Source organism: Frieseomelitta varia, unplaced genomic scaffold, assembly GCF_011392965.1.
Source record: "Frieseomelitta varia isolate USP_RPSP 00005682 unplaced genomic scaffold, Fvar_1.2 scaffold_217, whole genome shotgun sequence".
In the NCBI taxonomy this organism is placed as follows: domain Eukaryota; kingdom Metazoa; phylum Arthropoda; class Insecta; order Hymenoptera; family Apidae; genus Frieseomelitta; species Frieseomelitta varia.
Window position 1 is genome coordinate 236,086 of NW_025109939.1, and position 26,930 is coordinate 263,015.

The 26,930-nt window shown below is 36.6% G+C and overlaps 1 protein-coding gene across 3 annotated transcripts; it reads left to right on the top strand.

Moving 5' to 3' along the window:
* The first annotated feature begins 42 nt into the window (after window positions 1-42).
* On the top strand, window positions 43-25,417 carry LOC122527409 (tyrosine-protein kinase CSK-like). Of its 3 annotated transcripts, none has more exons than XM_043651576.1 (8): window positions 43-216; window positions 3,468-3,510; window positions 21,387-21,770; window positions 23,175-23,828; window positions 24,549-24,744; window positions 24,845-24,931; window positions 25,027-25,119; window positions 25,194-25,417. In XM_043651576.1, exons 3-8 carry the CDS (start codon window positions 21,415-21,417, stop codon window positions 25,287-25,289), a joined length of 1,482 nt encoding a protein of 493 aa, XP_043507511.1. In that variant the 5' UTR covers window positions 43-216; window positions 3,468-3,510; window positions 21,387-21,414; the 3' UTR covers window positions 25,290-25,417. The 3 variants fall into 3 exon arrangements, with proteins under 3 accessions (XP_043507511.1, XP_043507512.1, XP_043507510.1); XM_043651575.1 differs by having other exon boundaries at window positions 44-220; XM_043651577.1 differs by lacking the exon at window positions 3,468-3,510 and having other exon boundaries at window positions 43-220.
* The last annotated feature ends 1,513 nt before the right edge of the window (window positions 25,418-26,930 follow it).

Consider the following 26,930-nt stretch of genomic DNA (forward strand, 5'->3'; position numbering starts at 1 on the left):
GTGTAACTTCATGCCTCTATCTTTCGTAGATCAAAATGTTCTTCATTCGGGCTGTGTGTAGCAAAATGGCCGCCCGACTGAAGTGAGTGTGACGTTTCGCGAGGTGATTGCATCGTTTTCAGTGGTTTCTACGAATATTCGTTCATGTGACATAGTGTTATTGTGCTTCCTGTGCTTATCCGCAGGTCTGTTAAGAAAATCCGAGTATTCGACAACGTAGGTAAGCACAATTTATATTTATTCGCGCGCAGGACAAAATTCTTGCGATGCTGTTGCACATTAAAATTTCATCGGTTTTATGGTTTTACAACGTCTTTCTGACAGGCATGCTCGATGAAACGACAGTTGTTTGACCGTTCTGTCACACGTACGGATGATAATGTTTCTGATTGCACGAGTGATTGACGTTAGTCGAAAATCGTATTTCGAATCGTTACTCTCTCCTTCTTAAGTTAAAAGTGGGCGTTATTTAAATGACATACGCTCTTGCATTCTAAATGTACCGAATGACAGAGAAACAACACGTTCCGATGTAATTCCCAACGTTCCGTATCGATTCGGTGACAATATTGCCTCTCACTTTTCGGCGCATTCGTCTCCGCGAAAAATACCACATGCATGCACGGAACATATCCTTTTAGCGCATCTGAAGATTTGTCGAGGTTACGCGATGTCCATGAGTTGTCTCTTAACTTCAGTTTTCGAAATTCTAGCTAATTACGGTCCCAAAAATAAACAGATTCGTCTCGTAGTTTCTTTTTTTTTTCTTATATTTTACTTATACTCGAATTGCTGTTTGAATTATCTTTCTGTGATAATGTATTTATGTAATGTGCGCACTTATCGTTAATAATCACTTTAAAAATTGCTTGAAAAAAATTTGATATCTCCGGCGCAGCATGCGTTAAGTTAAACATGAATGACAATATATATCGTTATTGTTATTGTATTTAGCGAATGTAATTAAAGAAATCGTTAATTAAACATAAGGACCAAGTTAAAATTTTTATGTTATCATCGAAGCGATGCCGCGTACAGAAACCGTACAAGTGAACGAATGTAGCGCAGCGCATACTTTTCGACGGAATGGTCACAAATTGATCGTGAGATACGCGTAAAGATTGTAAAAATTGTTGCACTATGGTCGAACGTCGAAAAGGATAGTTTTTATCCTGCCAAGCGAATCGTCGAATCGTGCAAACCACTCTAAAGAGATCGGCACGTTCCTGTCAACTGGTTGGTCAGCGATAATCGTGGCGCGTCGAGATGCACACGTGTCCTTTGCATTCCAATTTTCCCGCCACGATTTTTTAGTCTTTGGCTACCTCTTTGCAATGTTTTAATGTTATACGTTTCCTTTTATAGAATAAGAACACGAAGAGAGAAGGTTAGTAAATCATAGTAAATTACATTGGCCACATTTGTACACGAAATATTTCAACCAAACATACACTATAATCATTATTGTATTAATACTTTATTGTATTAATTTTGGGCAAATTATGACTCGAGCAATCATGATTATCATTATTATGATTAACTATCATGAAAATATCCTTCAGGGAAGGATGTTTTCTTTAACTCTTTGAGAGTCTATATATTATACTTATATTTATATTATACTATTAATATTCTATTATTTACATCTATGATAAGAGATACAAAAATTTTCCTTGTTAATTATAATTTAATCATTACATTGTGTATTACAATGTATAATCAAAAAACACACAACTTGAAGAACTGTCAATTTCTTGAATATAATTATTTTTTTTTTTATTTAAAGCTCTTTTAACTATAAAAATTTCTCATTATCTCTCTTGATATTCAGTTTCAACTATAAAAATTTCTCATTATCTCTCTTGATATTCAGTTTCGTAACGATAAAAATTTCTCATTCAATTAACAGGGAACAAATTGTATCGTTTGAAACTGACATTTCATTAACACGCCGAAAATCCGGTTCGAGTTGCCGGAAGTTAGGCGGGACAAAATCGGAGTGCAAAGGGTTGATACGCTTCCGAGGCGAGTGAACCAGCTCATGCGAACCCGGACAATTAGCAATTGGCTAATTACACAGTTAACGAACGGTACACGGTGTTCTTGTCGAATAATTCAGTCACAATGCTTAATTGTACGCCGTAAATGGGCCGCTCTTCCTCCACGGGTTATTACGTTATATTTTTCCACGTGCGTTTTCGAACGCCGGCGAGGAAAAACGCGCCTGCGACTTCCCGTCGCGATTTCGCGGCCGAAACATCATGCGTGTTTCTTACCTAATTAATTTAGGTTTAAACAGCGGCTTCTGAAGCGGAGCGAGAGGGAACAACCGCAACCTTGCGTCGAATGTTACGGGATGCTTGCGCCGACTGATCAAATGAGAAATACTGGCAAAATCGATTATTTCAATTTTCAATTATCAATAAAGGAAGAATTATTTTCGGCGTATTATTATTGTAGTAAATTAATGAGGAGTTGTTGCAATCTCTAGGCGTCTCTAATAAAAGACAGCTTGTGAAACTTGCTATAAAACTAATAAACTTTCTTACTTTTGAATATGGAATATAAATACTAATTACGTACGTATTTGATTTGTTCATTGGTTGGTACGTAGAGTAATTACAACTTTATATCGTGCAAACGTTATTCACTGCTCGTCTTTATTTTATCGCCTTGAGATTGTGCATTTCGATCATATCGCGATTGCAACGAATGCGCTTGTTGGTTAATTCAATAATGAAACCAGCAAAAGTGTTATTTCGTTGTTCAATAAATTCTATTGTTAGTTGCTTCACGTGTGATTCAATTTTTTTTTTTTTTCCATTTACTACGAATGGAAAATGTGCTCGTTAAGTTCTAAGTAAATTACATGAGAATTTTCTATTATTTCCCGTAAAGTAATTCGCGAAGCACAACTTTACTTTACTTTAGTTTTACATCGTATCTGTTTAATTAATGATGGACTTATCATCGTGCTTTAAATGCTCGAGTGTCGTATCTTTTAATTCGCCCAGTTTCAGTACGCGAGAAGAAGACGTCTGTTTGTTACTTACTCGGATGGTCGCAGTTATTTTCGCTTTGTTCGGTATTTTAATTAGCAATTGAGCGTCTCGGTGAAACGCAGGGTCTCGGCTATAGTTAGATTCATTAAATTTGTTACGACACAGTTGTTTCCAACTCTTCCTTGCTATTTAAAAACATGTTATCCAGCTCGATCGTCTCCTTCTTTTTTTTTTTTTTTTTTTTTACACATTTCTAACAAGGAATTTCGCTGGTTTTAATTCAAGCGAAATTATGGCCAAGGGATTCGTCGAGCGATTCGAGTAACGAGAGTATAATTTCTTTTACGGGGAACCTTTACAGGATTCGCCTGAAATTCTCCACGTTCTTTCGGTTTCTTTCTAAGTTAATTTGTTACTTGATTATTAGAACTAGATGAGAAATTTGTTTTTTTATTATTGTTTCAGAGGGGATCATACCCGGAGGATGGAGAATCAATCTGAAGTATAGGTACAGTTTGAATATTTTTCTGTTAGTCTTGTAAAAAGTTATTTTTCGATTGAGTTTTCATTTGAACAAGAAACATTAGTTAAATAAACTAAACTCAATACTTATGTAAACACTCGTCTCTATCATAGATATCAGTGTTGATATTGAAGATCGCACATTCAACGTTAGACATCCTTTCCCCGTTTACTTCGAAGACACTGCAATTTGTTCGCATTGAAACACGATATCGTTTTCAAAATGCTAGCGTAAAAGATCTCGTGTGATTTAAGAATCTCGAGTCAGCAAAGTTATTTAAAAAGATCATATTCTAGAATTTCTGCAGAGTCTACATTCTATAAGAAGAGCTTCAGAAGATTCAGAAAATGTAACGTAAGAATTCGCATTCATTTTCAGTTTTAATTCGCGCGGAATTTTAATTATGTTAAAAATTCTTTTTAAAATAATACCGCTTGCTCGAGTATACGAAGCGAAATTTGCGATATTATTTTACGCTTAAAATTAATAATTAAAATTAAAATTCTACGTGCAGTGCGATATTTTATCACATGTAAAATCAAGGGTCTCATTACGTCGGAGACCCTTTGAATATTTTAATATCGAGCCTCATTAGTAAGATTTCCAAGGGTGTTGCTCGCAATTGTAGCATGAGTCATCTTATCAGGTCTCATTCTTGTGGAGAAAAATCTCACAGTAGCGATACATTCTTTGCAGTTTCTTGTGGCTCAACAATCTTTTACAACAGAAGGAAGGGAACATTCTCGTTGCAACGAGACTCAACTCTAGTTCTAACAACGTCGTGGAATTTGATAACGATGCTTCGTTACACTGAAGTAAAAGATCTTACAAACGTGAAATATCTTGTAGCCAGAATGGCATCTCGTTTAGAGTTATTCCCGCGCTTGAACGTATGCTTGAACTCTCTTAGATTTCATTCTATATGTTTCATCTGAACTTTTTTATTCTATATTAGTCGTGGGACAAAAACGAAGTATAAAACGTTTAAACGTTTCGTAAAGATTCGTTTATTTCTAAATTTTCCAAGTTGGAACAAGTTTAATTCACTGAATCATATTTGTTAGTCCGTCGAGATTGATAGACACCGCAATTATCAAATCGTTGCGTATTAATCTAGGGGTTTTTTTTTTTCAATCTACAACTCGTATACCATATAAATTACTCGTTAAATACGGCAAAAGAGCGTTTATGGAAAACGTTGCGTTTTAACGACGCGTTTCAGGAAAATGTAGACGCGTGGTTAAATTCGAGCGAGTTGCCACGAATGGAGCTAAAGTGCGAAACCGAAGGTGATATCTAACATGACCCAAATGCGATTTAAAGCGTTCGCGGATACACGTATCTGGCACTTCGCGAAGGACAGAATTGCTTTTCCAGATTCCTGCGTTTATGCTCGTTCTTGCATACGTTCGTATTGAAACGTAGGAAATCCATGTTGTGTGGGATTATCTGCTTTTCGAGACATCCATTTGTATTTGCATTTCCATTAACCACATTGAGCCAAGCGTTGCGCAGACACGATACAAATTTCTAGAGTTTCGTAAATCTTAATTTACCGGTTAATGCTGATGTATAATCGAATTGGAGTAAGATTGAAATTGGATTAATTGCGGTTGTGATAGAAAATTTATTTCGCTATTTCTTCTTCCACTTAAGTTCTGAAACTTTTTTCAGAAACAATACGACACGTGTCTTTTTAAATCGTGGAAATCTCTGATTTGTGTAACGAGCTTCTTTCTATATCTTATTTTCTTTTTATATCTTCTTTTCTTTTTTATTTTGCCCATTTTACACATTATCGCTTAATAAAGACATGCGGGAAGAAAATAACTCGCAGACAGTTCTCTTAGCACTTAGGTTTTGAAATTTTTATCAGGTGGTGTTCGTTGTTTGCTCAACTGACTTTTGATTGCTGCGTGTCGATAGCTACAGTCGCGAACTGTAGCTGCTATTTGTGGTGTTTGTGATAAAGATTAGAGAATCCTGGGAATCTCTCTGTAAAAAATAATTGGATAACTCTTACAACAAATTATTGTACTAATCACCATATCGCGATCACCAATTTCGCGATTCTCCTTGACGTTTTATCACGTTTATGTAAATCACTTCTCAGTACTGCGGATAATTTTACTGATATTAAATGCGAATGCATTTGATAGGTTCGTAAACAATAATTCTTTCGTTTAACCGTGCTCTTTAAATCGAGTCGTATTTTTTTGTTTTAAAAGTCATTTTTAAAATTCTTCAACGATCAAAACATTAACTTTCCTCGGTCCAAACTAAACTAAACTCGAGGCACAATAAGAGAATCACAGCAGAATTGAATAGGAATTCTCGATATTACATCAAAGAGTCATTTTTATTTCAGTTTCTTCGATCTTTAAGGAGACTTATTCTTTTTTTTTTTTTTTTTTTTAAATAACTTGCATATTTGATTTTGTAAATCGGATATAAATGAAGAACGAGACGAACTTCACAAAGAATTTGAAGGGAAGATTTTTATTTCATACATATATTTATCCTCTCGATCGAGCGGATAGATATTAAAACGCGTCAAGAATTCTTAATTCAATTTTCTGTCAGCACGAACGGAGAGTTCACCGGAATGAATTATTATCCGTCGTTAAATTATGCAAGCTCAATCCCGTGTCTGACTGCAATATTGCCCGATATCCACGGTCATTAAGAAACATATTGCGAGATCGTTAAGAAATACTTCCCAATATTAACGACTTCCTGCGGGTAGCCTGTCGACGAGTTTCCAGAAATTGCTCTCTTAAAATAAAATTACTCTGTGGAACAAGAAGCGCTTTTATAAAGTATGCAAAGTCGTGTTTCCAATCTCCTGATATCGCGCGCCTTGCTGAAACTGTTAATCTTCCATTTTTTTTTTTTTTTTTTTGTTTTGTTTTCGAATACTTGTGAGCACACAGTATAACGTTGTTAAAGAACCAGACAAATATTTAAAGTGTTTTATGAGAAAAGAAATGATTAAAGATATATATTGAACTGATTCGTAGAGATATATCTTTGGTATCTTGTTACAAGAAATTACAAAAGTTCGGAATTATCTAATTTCTGTATTTGTAGTATTCTGAGACACTCCCTCTCACTCTCCCTACACACTCTCTCCATAATACTTCATGAATGTATTCTCTAAATTCTATATTGTGCGAGACCAAAGTGGAAATAGAATTTTTCATAGTTGTCATATTGCACGATTGATCGAAAGCATTTTCAATGTGGCTTTAATTTTTATTAAATAACGAAACACGTTACTTGAATTGTTGATTTCTCAATTTTCTTTATTTGAGGAGGGATCTTCTATTTCATCCTTGAGCACTTTTCTACAGTTTTCTTAAACTTTAGAAAAATATCAAGAAAAATTCTTACCTACAACATTTTCTTAATCTCTTTCCTCTTGGTTGAAACTAAAGCGAGATCAAGACATTAAAAACTCGAGGAGAAGAGGAGTACGAGTCCTTTCCTAATAATCTTGTATAAACTTTCCTTCGGACTTTTATCTCATTTCCTTTCTCCTCGTGCCACCTTGATCGATCTTCGAACCTTTGCGCGACAAACATTTTTCTGGGTCATGTCATACTTTCTTCTTTCTTCGTTCCCCTATGAGCAAGTTCGTGTTACCGCCTTCGATATACTGATTCTGTCCCGTGTGAATCGTGTTACGTTACAATGGCAGAGATAGTTAGAAAGTTGTAAACGAGGAGCTGCTTAGAATCCGTATAATACAATATATATTGTAGCTGTTAAGTAGAATTGTCCTCTTTTTTTTGCGCTCATTGTATCCTCAATTGTTCCGCCTTGTTTGCTTGTGTTACGGCTTTTAATTTGGCGGTTGAAACTCAAGTTCAACTGGCAATTGCGTGTGCATTTAGTTTGCAGAAAGTTTTAGAGTTACATTTGAACGTGTTTGTATTTGTTTCATATTTTTCGCGAAAGATGAAACGCCGTATTCCTTCTTTCTTTTCGAATGTTGAAAATGTATCGTCATGTATGATGTATCAGTTTGATTATATTTCTGTCATTAGAGAAAATGATGCAACGATCTTGCTATAATATTACTTGCACCATCTTTCTATCGAATAGATTCCATCCTCGAAAAATTCTCTACAATCTTAACACCTTCTCTATATCTCAATCGAGGAGGACGAGTTGGAATATATCACTTCACAGATCGGTTAACAAGTTAAAGAATAAATGGTGATATTCGTAATAAATCCCTCCCTTTCTTCGTTAAACTTTTCCCTCCTTTTCTTCGTTCCCCCGTTTCGTTTTTCACGCGATATCGTTACACTCGCCTAGGAAAAAGTGTGACCGTTTCACGACGTAAGAAATCGTAAATGCGTGCAGCCTACCGCGGGGTAACGCAGTATAACGCCAGATGGAAAACGACGGGGTCACGGTACAGTAACGTGTACTGTTAAGGAGAAACACACCGAGCAAATCTGTCGAGCGTGTGCTCTCTGCTCCCTTCTTTCCGTCTCCTCCTTTTTTCTTTCTTTGCTTTTCTTCTTCTTCTTCTTCTTCTTCTTCTTCTTCTTCTTCTTCTTCATCCCAGTTTTGCTTCTGTCCTCGCGTGCCAGGGATATTAATAGTGCTCAGTTGCGAGACATCGGTGCGAATAAGCTTTGCATAAATTACGCGAAAGAAAAGGGAGGGAGGGAAACACTGGCTGGTTGAACGATCGAGAATTTCGCCGGTTATCTTCGTCACGATCTACCCTTCTGGTTAATGTGGATCTCGTTGCAACTCGTCGAAGATGGATAATCCGCTGTCGAAGCTGCCTTCTCTGTGGAAAGCATCGCCGGCTCCTTTGACCGATCTGATTTTCCAATCGGCTGCTCTCTGCTCCGCGCAGAACCGATTTGCCTCGCTCTTCGTGTCTCTTTGAACAGCTCTCTGCTACACGAGCGGCTTCGTTGCCTTTATTCTCTTGATCGTCCATTTATCGACGAATCGATTCTTGTCGAGTTGCTACTCCGATTTTTGATGATTTTTTTTCTTTTCTTTTTTTTTTTTTTTTTGCGGAGACAATCGAAGAGAGAACGAAGAAAAATGGCAATCTTTCGGTGTTTGATTCCACTCGTGGACAGATATTACGTCGATACTATAAATTGAATTTTTGTATGTATTTTTTGTTTTTTAAATGTTTGAAATAATTAATTAATTGGTAAATGTATTTATAAAATTAAAATAGCAGCGGTTGACTCCTGTTATGTGTACGAGAGAAATTGATGAACTGATCCTTGTAAATTTCTATCGTACAAATTACAAGTTTCTGTTTATCTCTCACGTTTATATAAATGGAGTTCTACTTGGATGTTCCATCGTGTCGGATGCAAAGCGTTGCGAGTATCGTGTACAATTTAGCAGTCTCTTTCGAGTTTATCAATCTTTAGATTTTATTAATCTTCACTCGAATTTATATTCCAGAGGATTACAATTTACCTTTTCTTTCAAATCGAAACCATAATTCCTACAAACTACAAATGTAAATCATGCATCAGTAAATGAGCAGGAATATTTTGATTAATATGTACCATCTTTTCTCTGCTACATCGACAGTGACAAATAATTCTCCTAACCTACCAACGCGATACCAACAAGACGACTGGTTTCATCGCGCGACGATTCAACCAGGAATTCACATCGTCGTTAATAAAGTGGCTTCTGTTCACCGCGATCTTACGTACACACTATACATACATACGTACTCTTGGCTCTCTCGATTACTATAATTAACACGGGTATCCTTGCGAGTATCGCCGCCGATATAACAAGTTTTAATTGGCTCCAATTGCAGATTCAATCAGTTTGTACATTGTCGCATTGTTTATCCGGTTACAGATCGATGGAAAAATTGACCTGCACCGTTTCACGTCTCGCGTTTATCACTTTCGTCCTGGTTGTCACGGTCGTCTCAGAGTCACGAGCATTGCTTTCTTTCTTGTTCTTTTTTTTCCTTTTTTCTTTTTTCATTTTTTTCTCGTCGTTAAGCTGATATCTTTAGACGCGTGGAACGGGGCGAGGCACCTTGCGGTTTTCCTTGGCGAGACGGAAAACGAGCATCGAGCCTCTACTCTCCTCGAGTCTGGCCTACGCGCGCACCCACTGTCGAGAGCAATGTGTTTGCTGTTGATAATTCCTTTGGCTCGTGATATGCAGCCAAACCGAAGAATCAGATCTTTCGATTGGATTTCGATTGGAGCAATTTCGATGAGCTTGAAATGCGTTTAGATACGAATAATTTCATTTCTGCATACGTGTATGACGCTCGAAGTTGAGAAGCAATCCAAATGTAGATATTAATCCGATCTTAACTCTCCCTACGATCCTCGAAATTTTTTATTTTTGTATTCCGACATTTTCTGTTCTCTGTTTGCAATGTTCTAAGAAGATGTTCAACTGAGATTCGTTTGAAGCCGTGCCAGTACACTTGTGCTCCAAAAAGATACGTAGTGCTGATAGAGAAGTGTTTTGACGTTACGCTAACATGATATAATTTCGCGTATTATAAAGATAAATTTTAACCAGTCTGATAGGTCTGGTGTACATCCTCCATTTTACGCGATCTGAATTTATTTTACGCGGTCGGAAAATACATTTATATGAGCCTTAAAGTTTCAACAAGATTTAAAGAAACGTTGCAGTGAATATCAGCAAATTGATGAAAACTTGGTAAAAATAAGTAGTGAGAACAAATCGTCCAAAAAAAATTAACATTAACAGTGAGAATGAAGTGGAACTTCCAAATATTCCAAGCGACAAGAATAATGAGTTCGTGCCAGTAAAAAGTTGATTGTTTGGAATTACAGTAGCGACAGTGGCACTGAATAAAATTTACTTTTGTTTCCTGAAATTTCATTATTATTATTATTTGTTAACCTACGTGAAATAAATAAATAAATAAATAAATAAATAAATAAATAAATAAATAAATAAATAAATAAATAAATATATATATATATATATATACCAGCTTCTCTTTCCAATATTTCGTTTTCTTTTCTACTGGCAAACTCTTTTTTCATTCGCGTGAAACGAATCCACGTATATTGATCACAAGGAATAGAAGGGCGTGACGAGGGAAAAGATTACAATGACAATATTGTAAACTATCATTATCATATATTTCATAAAATATTACAAACCGCTCGGCTGTTTCTATTCAAATTGTACACACGTATCTCCACAGCGTATCTAAATATCGAATTAGCGATCGATCGCGAATCGACTTTCGCAAAGCGTGACCAATGAATTTGCCGAGAGCGATTCAATTGAGCCATTCGACAGCACGTTCGACGTATGGTTAGCACGTTGGTTAATCGGTCGCGATGGAAACGAGTCCGGCTCGCGCCGCGAGCAAGCGACCAGCGTTTGCATTTCCTATCAAACGATCCTCGCGAACAACCAGTTCCCCGTGCCGCCAAGAGCTTTATCGCTCGTGACAAAAGGATTACCGAATGGTATTTCGCGTAAAACGTCCACGTCGTCGCCTCCCCGATACTCGATATCCGTTATCACGTCGTTTTCGTCCCTTCTATCCGTGGAAATCTCGCGAGATAAACTCGTTTCGCGTTTCACGGTTCGCGCTCGCTTCCGCCCCGCGATCCCCTCCGCTCGCGCTTTACTTTTACGACCGGCTGATTACGACCTCTTTTCAACACGTTGCTGCGCCTTTTTTTTTTTTGTTCAAAATGTTTGTTCAAGACGTTCGAACGTTTGCTCGAGTCTTCGAGTGTTTGTCCAAGATCGTGGAAACGATGGAAATGGAAATTTGTACATTTAATTAAAAAATAATTATATCGGTAACACGCCAATGTGTACGGAGTTGCAGTTGGAAAGATTCGATATTTCCTGATCGTGTGCTGAAACTGTTAATTCAACAGTTATTTTCGAGCAAGTCATTAAAATTCATCTTTATCGAAGAAGGTCGATCGAGATGAGAAATCTTAACTATCAAAATGATCAGAACGACCAATTCGTGATTTTTGTTGGGATATTTTACAGTGTATTTCGTAGAATGTATGAATAAATGCTTGCGTAAAGTTTCCTATTTTTTTCTTCTTCTTTTTTTGTACTTTGACATCTCCGATGGAAATTTTTCCATCGCCGGTTAACCCTTTGCGTTAGCAGCTGGTTCACGGACCATAACGAGCGACCAAACCGCTTTCTTTTTGAACACGATCGGAACTGAATAGAAATTATTGAGAAGTAATAAATTTATTGTTTGTTTGTGCCTGGGTTATATTTAAATATTTCTTGGGACCAAAAATTCTCGACGTACGTGGCACTTCATTCCAGCGCAAGACGTTAATCGATAATTATCACTTTCGTTCCTTGTAACTGAACGAAATATCGACTACACAGGACTCTCTGTCACTTTTGCAACTATCTTCGCTATAATCACCATGATTATTGATTTTCAAAATCGTTATTACCACTTTCACGACCGCATAGAATCAAGCCACTCTTGCCATTACCAATGCAAACTGAACGACATCGAGCGGAACGGCGCCAAGTGCACACATACGTGCACACACGCTTGGTTGATAACAAAAATTATATATCCTTCCTTCGGTGGCTCGTTGTGTGCAATCGAAAGGCTTATTAGTCGAGCCATGGTCACGTTAGCCATGGGTCTTCCCCTCGGTAATTTCCACACCACCAGTAGTCGCTGATGCGTGCGATCCACATCGCCGAATTTCCGCTCGTCCTTGCTAATTGCCACGACTAACAAGGAACCACTCTAGCTAAGACGTTTCTGGCTTCCCTTACGACCATCACCTCCGTGAGAAACTCGTCAGTGTAATTTCGTAATTTCGTCGGGGGATTTGCATAGATAACTGCCTGTTCCCACGAGGCGCGTTCAATCGCGTAAGAATTGCTGAAAGCTTCCGAGCACACGGTCAAGTACACACGTTGGTTGCGTGTGTTCCAAGGGGAAGTTTCAATTTTTATCGGCCTTTTTTTTTTTTTTTTTTTTTTTGGGGCGTTTCCATTCCACTCTTATGCCGGAAGTAAAACTTTCGTCGGTTTCGTGAAGATGAATTTGTTTTATGCGGGATACCGAGAGCATAAGGAATTGATTATGCGGTCGAGTCGAGATGAATGTGTATTCGCACTGAATGTTACGTTCGAAATTTTTATCTTGTTGTTTATACAGAACAGTGGAGGGCGATCACCGACCGATGAAAAATTGTCGATACTTTATACTTGTCTAAAGTTATTGAAAATTTCTCTAGGTGATTTGTCGACCGTTGCTCTCACGAAGATTGAGATTTTCTCTTTGCAACAACCTTACTGTACGTGTTTGTTTTTTATTTAATTTTATGTTGAAACTTTAACACGACGAGATATTAGAATCTTCAATAAGATAATAATAATTTTCAAATGAAATTATGAAGAGAGATCGTAGTTTAAAGAGAAAATTTCTTGTCAATGTTTTTTAAAGACGTATGAATCGATTTCCAATTTTATTTTTTTATTTTAATTTTATTTTTTTTTTTATATGTATTTTTTTTTATATATTAATTTTTTTATGCATTTAATTTTATATTTTTCCGGTTTGCTCGACTCTACTTTTATTGAACGATCTTATTCGATTCATCATCACGCGTTAGACGTTACACAAATTTATTCACAGATCACTGAGTTAGTTTATCGGCCTCTGTGGCCAATATTGCCACGATCAATATTTCGAGTTACACTCAAAACAGTATTATCGGAAGTTGGGGTAGTTATACGCGGCTCGTATGTTTGCTGCCAATAAATTTCGACGTTACCACGGTTTCTGAGTATTTCAAACCAATTTTCCCGTATACTGTCGAACAACATTCTGCACACACAGAGTTAATACATGTTGCATATATGAATACTTTGCTCGAACTTTCGATAATGAATGCTCGCTTTGTAAGCCGACCTCGTTATCGCGTTCTTTCAAAGATTTAGATATCACTGAACATCATTTATTTATTTATTTATTTATTTATTTTCTTTCTCGGCGACGAGATCACAAGAGTTTCGTGTTTGACGAAACACAAATTTGTGTAATTTGCAACTAACGAGAATTAAAAAAAGAAATGAAAAAAAGATTCGAATTCATCAATCGAATCGTGAATCAAGTGGAAATGAAAACAAATATCGGAGAGGATTATTCCTATTTCAACTCAGCTCAACTTGGTTCAAGGCCCTCTGAATCATAGCAATCTATTACGTATTTTTTTCCGGTTTGTTGAATTATATCACACGCTGCGTTGTAAGGCGCAGTGGATATAATACATGCGTAGATATTTCCTTAAATGTGCAAATAGACACGTAACGCTCGTACAAGTTTTCTATTTGGCGTATCTTCGCCTTTATTAAAATAAAATCCTGCAGAATCAGAATCTCTCGATCTTAAATATTTTACATATTTAATGCTTCACATTCGTGAAATTGAATTTGTATTATCTATTGTTTTGTAAAACGAAGAATATCTGTGCACGAGGATTTCTGTACTCTAATCCATAAACTACCAAATTTCAGACGACGTTATTTCATTTAAACAAGAATATCCTCCTTTTCGAGGAAAATAGCGGAATGTATAATTCGATCAAAGAACACGCATCTCCCTTTTAATAAAACGACGTTCTTCTACAGAAAGATCGTCAATCATTTTTATAATCAGCCTTAAATACACAGAGGCAAAGATCGAGCTTGAAAGAAGAGAAACATGGCCACTTCGCAATTACGCTGCAGAATGCTCTCTCGTCGAGCGGTACCACATCGAAATTCAAGGTTCAAGTAGGAGGATACCTCGCGTGAAAGTTCGGCTCGACACGGTGGACACGGCGTGACACGGATTTGTTCGAAATTCGAAGACCGGACAATAAAACGTGGCCACTGTGGTACTTGCGTAACGACGATTCTCGTATTAGTATGTCCGGCCGCAATATATTTTCGCGTGACATAACGCGCTCGTCATAGACACCGACCAAGGATAAACTCCAGTTGAATTATTCAATATTTGCTCGTGCAACAGATTCGTCTCGCCTCCGATGTTGCTTGCCTCCGGTTATTCCGCGGCGAACGACGAAATTTCGAGTTAGTTTTTGTTTTTTCACTCTCGGATAGAGGAGACTTTTGTTACTAGAGAAAAGTATAAAGTTGATCTCGTATGTACAGGGTGATTCACATAACTTGCATACCTGAAGTAACTCTTAAATTATGCGTATCCGATGAGAAATTGTTTAGTAGAAAAGTTGTATGGTTTTTTGAGGCAGGCAAAATGTGGCGTATCAATCTTTTGTGTCTGTTGAGGGGTTTCGAAATTTTCAAGGCAACATTTGTCTTAAATGCAATAGTTCAGAAGATATTTTACGATAAGATAAGCAAATTCATTCTTGAGAGAAATTATCGTAAAATATCTTCTTAACTATTAGGTTTAAGTTTAATTTTAGGCTCAATACTTTTTTATTTTACTTGGAATTTAATATTCTTACGATGAAAAAAATCATACATTTCCCATAGTACGTAGGACCATAGGACCATAGTCTAATTTAAAAAAGAAAAATCAAGATGACTTTGGAAATTTCGAAACCAACAAAAAATTGATACGCCATACTTTGCAACCTTTGAAACCATATAACTTTCGTATTAAACAATTTGTTTTTTCATTAGACGCATAATTTAAAAGTTATTTCAGCTGTGCGAGTTACGTGAATCATCCTGTACATATACATTTCTTCTTCTTTTTTTATTATTCGCGATATACGTCGCGAGTTTCGGAATAAATTTACAAGATTTATCCTCCGAGAATGTTTGCAAAATTTTGGTAGGTATCGAAGAGAGAATTCGTAATATCCTTTCAGCCGTTCTCGCCAACTATTTTAAGACTTCACAATAACCGAAACTGGACTTGGTTTCAAGAATTTAGTTGGTTTGAAGAATTTTGAAATTTTTTTTATGTTACAGTATTCTCTGAATTGTGAGAAGGATCAGAAACTAGTTTGGTTTCGTTGCACTTGCTTCTCTGTAACAGTGAATTGATTGTTCATCTTTGGTTACATCTAATTGGTAGTGGTCATGCGAGAGAGGATCCTGATCGATCGCTCTAAAATGAGATCAAGAAAATTCTTACGTGACTCCCTTTCGTACAAAGTTACAACAGTTTAAAAGCATCGACGTTGTGACAATCTTTCGTCATTATGTGTTATCAGTTATGCTTCCTACTCTAGCAGCGGTTAGCATAGAATAGGTTTCCAATCTGCGCGTTCGTTTCCCGCATTGTTCCACCCGCGAACCACGTTGTACTTATCCACTAAACCGACGTTTCAGTATTCCTCTGCGTGTCACGAGGTATCTCGGTTGCAAAACGTAGCGAAGTTTATAGGAAATGGTAATCTAAACCTTGGTCCGCCTTCGATCGCGACAGCCAACACTCGCGGCGCTTGAACCGCGAGAAAAAAAAAAAAAAAGTTTTGAATAAGGTTCGCCTCTCCTTTCGATCTTTTTATATTCTTCGTGATACTCTCAACAGAGCGAAATATCGACGTTGAAAAAAATTGTATCGGAGTGTCGATGATTCGTAAGAGGAAACAGTGCACCACTGTGGGAAGCTGGTGACTCACGGTGGTTACGATGCGAGCGGAGCTTTTCGCAACAGAATCCTCTTAGGTGTATTGGAATATACAAGTAAGGAGACTTAACGGTATTATTAATATAGTGTAATAATTTCTCTAGGTATCAGATTCATTTTTAGCTTTCATTCGCGAATTGAAGACAAATCTTTCTTCATGCTCCAACTTTTTCTGTTTTAGCCTAACTAATTACTGATTATGGAGGATACTTTTTTTTTTTTTCTTGATCGCATTACTGTTAGACAAAAGAATTTAATGAAGTCGCAAATTCGTGGCAACATCTATGGTTTTATAGTTTAACTAAATTCCCTTAACTAGTTTCAATTTCTCAAGTCGTTTTGTTTCAATTTTTAGTTACGTAATGTTTCACCTAACGACGATTTTTCACGCTTTGACCTTGTGTCTCACTCGCTCGAAGAGTATATTTCCATTCGTTTCCCGATGACATTTTTTCCAATGAGACTCATGAATAATCCATATTGCAAGAAAAGTGTTAAATCAAGCAGTAATGACTTCTTGGAATCTTCAAGAAGTGGCTTCTATTTAAAAGCACGAAAGTGTCCTCTGATTCGTCGATCACGTAGAAAAAAAAAAATCTTATGATTATGTATTATCACTCGAGAAAGAAAATAAAACTGACGAGAGAAAAAAATTGATCGTAAAGTAATTATAAATTTCGAGTTGCATAACTCAAATACTTAAAATGATGTTGAAATTTAACCTACTTGTCTCGAAATGAATGATGAAGAAACAATTCTCGTCTCTTAGTAATAATTCATAGCCATGAAGTTGTAATAATTTATTGTTAAATGAACAATAATTAATAATAATAAATGATTAATAAATAGTAATAATAAATTTGCCGTTAAATAATCGTATAAATAAATTGTACGAATGTAACAATAATAATTGTAGATGAAAATTAAAATATAATTATTATAATTTGGTCGTAGTTGGTATAAAGTTTCATAATTAATATTATTACTATGAAAAGTATAATATTTTTAATATTTTTTTAATATTATTATAATAATAATTATACCTAGATTTTACAATTGTATAAAATTAAAAAAGAATTCAAGCATCGGTAACTAGATCGCGGATTTTTTTGCATTTATGTGCATTTCAATTTTAAAGTTCTCTATCTATCTAGCAAATCTAGATAGATAGGAATTTTAATGTGTACTAGAATTGTTAACACGTTTTCTCTATATAAAATTCTATCTCTAAGAACACAAATCTGCATAAAAATCTACAAGCGAATTAAAATTTCAATTATTAAAATTTTAATTACTTCTTGCAAAGATACGCCCAACAGATTCAGAAAAGCTATCTAGTTCTCAAGTATTCTTCCACTACTCAAATACATACTTCCGCCATCACTGGTCTATCTCGTCTACGAATGCAAACACAGTTTTGTTAAAATAAGCTTTGACTCTGCGGTTCTAGTTTTCACGGCTTCAGCCTCAAAGATTTCAGCGTTGAACTGTAAAAGCTGAAGTCCTTAACGCTCGAGCTCTTGAACTCAGAGACTCGGAGCTGTCTAAATGTCTGTAGAAAGTCTGTTGCATTGAATGACGATTCTAAACAATGTTGTAGATTGTCAAATATTACAAATATGTTGACGATAATGACGTATATTACTCGCGAAAAACCTTAAAAGACCTCTGTGTGTTAAATTTTAAAGATTCGAAAGCTCGAGCTCTATCTTTAAAGTTTACTTGTGAAACTTCGAGGATTCGAGCTTTATACAGAGGTTAGACAAAATAATGGAAACACCTCGTGTATAAGATACGTATTGCGTTGAGATTATGTTTTGTCTTGAATCCAAGGACTATTTAAATATGCCCATTATTTTGGGCAATCAACTTTGCTCAATGATCATTATTTCCGGAATTTTTCAAGACAGCTGCGATAAAAATCTTGATTTAAGCAACATGAAAATGAAGTTGAACATCTTTCCTAGCCGCCAGAATATTATTGGCCATTACTGAATGTTATGCAGCTATGGTCTATTCTCGGAAACGAAGTTTTGTAGAAACAGATTCACTTAAAGTTCTGCAAGGAAACTGACCTGAAAAGAGCTTGAGAAGGTATTACGTGAGGAATGGCGTAATATCCCATTAAATGTCATTTGTACGAGTCTGTTTTAGTTATCATTTAAAAAAATTAAAAATATAATAAAAAAATATTAATCTCAAAAAATTATTATATTAGAAATTTTTTTTATCGACTGAGAAAATATTTATAAACTATTATTCTTTATTAAAGAAATATTATAAATATTAAAGAAGATATTTCTAAACATATTAAATCGTGATGGAAATTAATCAATAATTATTAGGAAAAATAAGCAATGGTATAAAAGTAAATATTCAATTAAATTGAAATTTAAAAAGAAATAAATGAATTTAGATTAACCGAGAAGAATTCAAGGCCAATGGCGGTCCTACGCGTTATTAATAAAAAATATTCCAAGTAAACGAGCTATTCTCGTCATTTTCTCCAACCTCTAGATATTGCTAAATGCAAATAAGGAAGATCGCGCGAAACCAGGCGAGACTACTTTCCAAAATTCCCTGAAAACAGCGACAGAGGCTTTGTATTATAACAACATGATCCACAAAATTGAAAAAAGGCTGTCAACTTTTTTTAACTGACTCTGTTCGATCTAGAGTTAGGTCTAGTTAGCTGATGCGCCTTTCGCTCGTGACACTTTGATAATTTTCCCACGCGTGAATCTTGATTTTCAGACTCGGTCGTTATAGAATCATTGACGAGGTCTCTGCGCGAAGCAGAGCCGATATTTATACTTATTGTTAGTTACTTGAATAACTTGGAGACCCATAGTCTCTAGTCCCACCGATCCTACCAAACTGGCGCGTTGAAATAGCCGCGCGTTTCTCTTTTCGGAATTCAACGAGACTCCCCACCGCGACAAGTTGCATCGATGATGATCTCTGCCTGTCGGTTTCGAAAAAACACACGCGGGAATGATTCACCTCTCACGCACGTTCGTCGTCTATCGGTGTTGTCCAGCGCATTATAATGCGGACGGAACGAGCGGATAGCGCGCGCGTTGGAACAATGGCCACTTAAGCCAACTGGCTGATTAAATGCTCACCTCAGTCACCGCGGATGCACGATTAAATATGGTGCTCTCACCATGGACACCGTGCTCGTTTTGCTCGATCAGCCGCGACGGGGAAACGTTTTCTCGCCTCCTCTCTCGACGATGTACAGAGGCTCGCTTAAATGGACGCGTAATTAAGTTCCCGTTCGCGATTTTACGTGATCTCTGATCTGTCTTACGAACTATGGAGTGCGACTCGTTTTAATCCGTGACGACGTGCAGTTACCTTTTTTTTTTTTTAGTCGATGAGTGAACGAAAGAAGACCGGAGGTTCATTCTTAAAAATAATAATTTTTATTAACTAGATTTGTATTTCTGGGGATGTACTTTTTTTTTTTTTGTATCTTTGTACTGTAAGGATATAAAATGATTTGTAACCTTCTGATTTGTAAATATTAATCTTGTCTCATAATCTCAGATTCTAAACAAGTTCGAAAATTCCCAAGTTAATTCCAGTCTTTCCAAATTTTAAAAATTGGTCTTTGTTATTCGAGCTCTGAATTAAAAATGAAGGCTCGAAAATACGAAAAATCAACTCCAATTGTGAATAATACTCTTCAAAAAAGATCACGAGATAATTGCAAGGAAAGAGATCAGATAAACATCAAGATATTATTCTATGTAAAATAAATGTACCAGATAAATATTTTGTATAATATTTATTATTTATTTATAATATTTATATTTATAATATTTATTAATAAATTCAAACAAACATTCCTGTTAAATTCCATGAAATTTCCACAAAATTTACAATGTGAGAAAATACAAAACCCAGGCAGTCACCTCGGAGGGCTGTTGTTTCTGCAATTAAAAGAACTTATCGGAACTGAACGCCACGTTTGCCAGAAAACCAGCTCCGGATATCTGGTTCCTCGAGCAACGACCGTGTACAGATTCGTTTCGTCGTGGGGGACTCGGCTCGAGAGCATGTGGTTCCAGCGTTGATTTCGTCTTTGAGACACACGATAGTCTAGCACTTTTTCTTTCTCCCTTCGTTGCGCTCGCGTATCGGTTGGCGATACGTATACGTCGTGTTGCATGTCAACGCACAAGGACTGCACGCGAACGCTTCTTACATGATGTAACAGTATCACGTTTGATTAGCGCTTGTCGCCAGAGCAAGTGCATCAAGATTTTCGGGAAGATTTAGCCGACTTTGGCTATTTTTCGTCGCTTGTACATCGGAGCATCACCGATTTTATTTAATTGGGTATTTAATTTCTAAGAAGTTAGCTCGGAGCAGAGCTTCGTTCATCGAAAGAAAAATTTTAATTGTCGTTGAATGAATATTTGTTGACCGAGTCTTTATCTATAAACGATGAAACTTGTAAAATTATGGCTCTCGAGTTTCCAGTTGCTTTTTTTTTTGTTATTTAATGCAATTGCAGCTCAATTTATTCGACATATTTTCAATCATCAATTTATCAATTTATAAATTTATTTTTAAAGACACTCGCAACGAGGAACTCGCAATTTTTAGACTAAATAAAACGTAATAGTGTTTCTCCATTTCTGTTTGCGACAATGATGGTAGCAACGTAGAATTTAAAGGCCTCGTCGACACAACGCGGATATCTGCCTAATGAATATTTCATTCGTATATTATACGCAAACTGTATTTGGTCATCGCAAACAAAACTGCAAGATTGGTTTAATAAGTCCTTGGCTTAGTTTCCGGAGATTAGGCGTGGAACGCGGCCTGTGATTAAGACGTTGACCTTATTCGCAGAGGGAAATGGAATGACAAGGAGAAATAATATATACTGTCTGATTGATAAATTCTACTTGTATTGGAATCTTTAAATTTCCACGATTTCATTTCAAAAAAAGTTGTTATTCAAAAAAAAAAAAAAAAAAATATTCAATTGTAAAATTCCCTCGTCAATTGTAAAATTTCTTTGCCCATCTATAATACAATACAAGAAGGACTTAAAGACAACAGCGTAGAAAAGTTAAAATGTTCAAAATAATCCCCTCTTTCTAATTCACTGTGGAACAACGCGTGTTACTCGCGTTTAAAAAAACACGAACACGTTCGTGCAAGTGAGAAAAGTGTGCTCAAAACGATTTCGTGTCGTTTGCAGGTTCGCAGAGGCCACCGCGGGAGTTGCGATGCCAACGTATCATAATGCGGGTGGCGGATACCCGAATGTGTCAGCGCCAGCGCGGCAAGCGAAGCTCGATGGCAATCAAAATCACCATACGATCCCCTCAAACGTAACGTCCCATCCCCTTATACAAAATAGCACGCAACACAACGTTCCTTCCAATTTGTCTGCAAGCAACATTCCGTCCCATCCAGTATCACCGACGATGACTACGCATTCGAACGTCACCTCTCCTAATATAACCAGTCACATGAACACCGGCTCACCACCAGTAATCCTCACCTCGAACGTCACCAATCCTGGCAATCCTGCTGCGTTATCGGTGAATCCGAGGCACGAGGTCAAACTCAACGCTATGCCGTACGTATCTGCTTCTTGCACCCCTGCGCGACTACGCCGATCCGCGACTACGAACGACCGGATGATCGATTCAGTTTCACGTTTCAGCCATTGGCTATTTTTAGCTACTAGCTAATTTTAAATTAATAATTGAATCTTTCTTTTTTTTTTTTTTGAAAGCGACACAAGTCCAATTTTGAAAAAAAAAAGAGTTTTAGTTTTAGTCACTTCGCGTTTATGGTAACAAAGTCAATGCTGTGCAATTAAATGTTATGTATCGTAAAAATGTTTCTTTTCGATATAATGGGATATGTCCATTTGCAATAAGTAACAACTAGTAACTGTACAATCGTGTTAATTGTTAATTGTGTAGTGTTTGGGACGATTGCAACGTAACAAGAGAAATAATTCTTTCACGTGAAATGAAACGACACATAAAACGAAGGAGAAGTTATACACTGGATTCAAAAGGGATGAAACCTTCCCTTAGTTCTGGATTTATTTGGAAAACAAGGAAGGCCAAAGTGCTTCAGCAAAATGACTTTGTTACCATTTGAACACCTACAACAAGAGATAAATATGTATAAGTTTTATTATAAATTTTTTTCATCATATAACTGCAAATATTTCTCCTTTCACAGAATCAATTTCACGTTTACTTGTCTTCATTTTAATTATTATTTTTTATAACACATTTCAGAAAAATTTCAATTAAAATATAAATTCAAAATAGATGTTCGTGTTTTTGCAAATTTGTTATTATTGAAAATTAGCATAAGCCCATTTGTAGTTAAAAAAAAAATCTTTCATTGTTTTTAAACAATATTATTACATAATGAAATTTAATATATTTGCCAATATTTTACAATTAATTCAAACCCTTAAATGTCTTAATATATAAACAAATGGACTTATACTATTTAAAAAAAATAGAAGAGCGGCTAAATTGTACCATGCGTTGATGATCATTATCTTGTGTAACTTTTCTTTTATAAAACATTTACTTAACATTTGTTCCTTGTGTCTGCTAGTAGAACAAACTGGCGAAATTTGGTCGTTCAAAACTGAGACTACACTCTGTGTAAATTGTTCGTATATAAGGTATACAGTGGCTACAAAAAGTATATTTCCACACTGACGTGTATATATCACAGCATCCAGGATGCTAATGAGTTACGTCCAAATGTCGCCGATTTCTTGTAGTATTGTTTCTTGTAGCCACGTGTACAGACAACGATCATCCTTGTTACAAACTGTCCAAACTGTCCCGAATTAACAGCATCTCACTTCTTCAGCCAAGTTCTTCTTCGCAAGAACGTCAATTTGCATAAATACTCGCTGGTCTGTCGGATGTGTCAGATGGGCCGCCAGAATAAACTCTAGCAATAGTTCACGAGCGATAGATTATCCAACGTGCATTTGCAGATGGTTCCACGGGAAGATATCGAGGGAAACTGCCGAACGATTGTTGCGGCCGCGCGAGGACGGCCTGTTCCTAGTCCGGGAGTCGACGAATTTCCCCGGTGACTATACGCTGTGCGTGTGCTATCAGGGTCGCGTGCAGCACTACCGTGTGAAATACAAGAACAATCAATTGACCATCGACGACGAGGAGTTCTTTGAGAATCTGGCCCTGCTGGTCGAGCACTACGAGCAGGATGCCGACGGGCTGTGCACGCAGCTGACCAAGTCTCTGCCGAAACAGGGGAAACAGGACTTCTGCGTGGACCTGAAGGCGTTCGTCGAGGCCGGCTGGGTCATACAGACCCACGAGCTCGAGCTGAGGGAGTGCATCGGGAAAGGGGAGTTCGGTGACGTGTTGTTGGGCGTCTATCGGGGTGAGAGGGTCGCCGTGAAAATGCTGAAAGACAACAGCGAAGCGGCGCAGAGGTTTCTGGCGGAGGCAAGCCTCATGACCTCGCTGATCCACGACAATCTCGTGAAATTGCTCGGTCTTGTTTTCAATAATCAACACATGTACCTGGTTACGGAATATATGAGCAAAGGATCCCTGGTGGATTACCTGAGATCGAGAGGGAGGCTGCACGTTTCCAAGAAGGACCAGATCAACTTCGCCTAGTACGTAGAAAGCGCCAGGATCCGCGCCTGAAAATTTATGCTCCGCTAGGGAAACACGCGTGCTGTCACGCGCTGATTTCTTCGAAACTTTGCATACAAGGAGATATGGAAGTAGCTTGTGGAAAACCGTTTGCCGCGGTGATACGTGACCTATTTTCGGTGATGCCTCTCTCGTTCACCCTGGCACGTTCTTTCACTCATTTCCGACTCGATCGCGTCTTTCCGTTGTTGGGTAAATTTTACACGTATCGAGGGAAATACGATATGCTTTCCGTTCGACGTAGAATTCTCGATGAAAAGTTTGTCGATTCTTTTAAATTGGACTCGCCCCTATTTTTTTTGGTATTATTTCAAACGGTAATAAGTCAAGATATTTAAAAAAAAAGAAAAAAAAATTTTCCTGGTCTTGAAGATCAAAATTAGTTCCATGATTCCCTCAAAAAAATTAGCTGCACGATTTCTTTTCTCTTCACGAAATTATAAAGAGTTTAAAATATTGTATAAAGCTGCCGTACGAATCTTCGTTTGACTTTAATTTCAATTTTATATATAATACAAAACTTTAAGTTTAATTTATTGCGAGTAAATTTAATGAAAGACAGCTGCGACATTTCCTGTTAACTGGTGAGAGTTTCATTGAAATCAGCGTGTTACACTTTGCGCGAGTCCTCCCTCGTCAAAGGGATCTACTTTCAAGCATGTATTTTCGTTCTCTTTCAGCGACACGTGCGCGGGCATGGCGTATTTGGAGTCGAGGCACGTAGTGCACAGAGATCTGGCCGCGAGGAACGTCCTCGTTGCGGAGGACAACTCCGCGAAAGTGTCGGATTTCGGTTTGGCACGGGACGAAAATTTTTCTCTCGAGGGCGGCAAGCTGCCCATCAAATGGACTGCACCAGAGGCTTTAAAGCAAAATGTAAATATCAAAACTGCGGATATTACCGTATTCGATCGAGTACCAACGACCGTCGTCCTCCACGTTTATACTATCGCAATTTGCGATCTTCTGCTTTCAGAAGTTTTCAAATAAGTCTGATATGTGGAGTTTCGGAATACTCTTGTGGGAAATCTATTCCTTTGGCCGTGTACCATACCCACGAATCGTGAGTAGAATTTCCTATCCAGCTCTCCTCTCGGATTGTTTGCTTGTGCCGAGGTAAAAAATCCTGAATGATTTTTCATCATCCATTGATTTCAGCCATTAGCGGACGTTGTAAAGTGTGTAGAGAAAGGCTATAAAATGGAGCCACCTGACGGTTGTCCGCACGAAGTTTACGATATCATGAGACAAGTATGCGTCACAGTATATTTTATAATAGTTTACGTTATAAACGTAGTCATTAAATAATTGACATTCTTTATCAGGCATGGGACTTACAACCCGAAAAACGACCTACTTTCTACGATATAAAATTAGTGCTGGGTCAACTGAAAGCTGAATACACCAAAGGTGTAAATTGAAGAAGAGAGGAAGAATTGCTACTTATTATTCGTAGACTAATGTAGAAAAGACAAAAAAGAAAAAAGAAAAAAAAAAGAAAAAAAAGAAGAAGGAGGAATTAGCGTTTTCGAGGTTTTTAAAGTCAGAGTTGATGGTAGCGGCTCTAAATAGTTCTGCTAGGAAAAGCAATTTTCTATTGTACATTTTTTATTGTACAAAAAGTAGCATCTGCGTTGCTTGTATTTATTGTTACATTATTATTATTATATTATTATTATTATTATATTATTATTATTATTATTATTATTATTATTATAATATTATTATTGCTATTATTATTATTTTCATTTTTAAAGATGTTTTTCTTTTTTTATTTCTCGTTTTTCTTCTGCGAAAATACTTTGCATATAAATTAATATACATCAATCGTGCCTTTGGCCAAGTTGCAATTCTTGAACGGAAGAAGGTTCAACTTGTACATTCGAGATTCAGGTATTACTTCAAACGACATTCACAGTTCAATTTTCTGTTCTTTAATTTTCATTTTTATTTTTTGTTTCTCTTGCTTTCCTTTTCGTACACTTCTCCTTTCGTCGTCACGTTTTTTAAAGTCGGGCGCGGCAGTTTCTACAAAGCTGTCGAATCTCGCGCGGTTTTGCTTCCGAATGATTTCCGTCATTTCGTCATGACTCGAGGAATATTTCCAGGTGTAAGAGAAAGCGCCTTACATTGAACTGAATTTAAAGAAGATGAGAAATAATGTTATTCACTACAAATACCTATTACAAAGTAACCTTTTTGGACTTGACTTACACAAGGTTGGATATTGGAATTTTTTCACTTACGTCTAATAACGGTAGAGCAGGAAAAAAAAGTAACTAGATTTTTATCGGTCAACGGTTTGTCAGAGAGATCTTTGTATCGTATAGCGACTGTAGATTACAAGTACTTGTTAGTCGTATAAGTTTCTTTCTTTTTTTTTTTTTTTTTAATCAAAGATTTGTCGTAGAAAATATTAATTTTTAACTAAATTATTGCAAATCATTGTACACGATTATTTAAGTTATCCCCTGAGATATTTGACGATATATATTAGCGATGTAAATGCATTTGTAAATACTTTTGTACATATCCGATTGTCAGAAGTGGAAAAAAAAGGTATATAAAGAATTAATATTTCAAATAGTGCGCAGATCGATATTGGTTGGGAGATTTGACAAGAAGATTTGTTAGAAGATTTGTTTTTAGTTCTTAAGACGATTATTTTACACGGCTATCCGGACACGTGTCGCCACGTAGAAAAAAGAAGAAAAAAAAAAAGGAAAAGAAAGAAGGCAAAGAATCGGATAATTATATATTCAAAGTAATTAAATCGTAGACGTTTCGTGTTATTCTATCTTCCTTCTGTAATATAAGAGCAACCACTTATTTAATACCACTTTTTCCAATGGTTATAACGGACTAATGATATTTATTCGTAGAGGATAGGAAGTTTCGAGCGAAATAGAAAAAAAAAAAAAAAAAAAAACACCGAAGAGACAGTTTCTTGGTTCGCTGTGAAAACCATGAACGATTGGATATATGAAGTTTCTCTGCGTTTTTCGACTCTAATTTACATAATTTCCATTAGAATTACATGTACACGGAGACTTGTCGGGAAA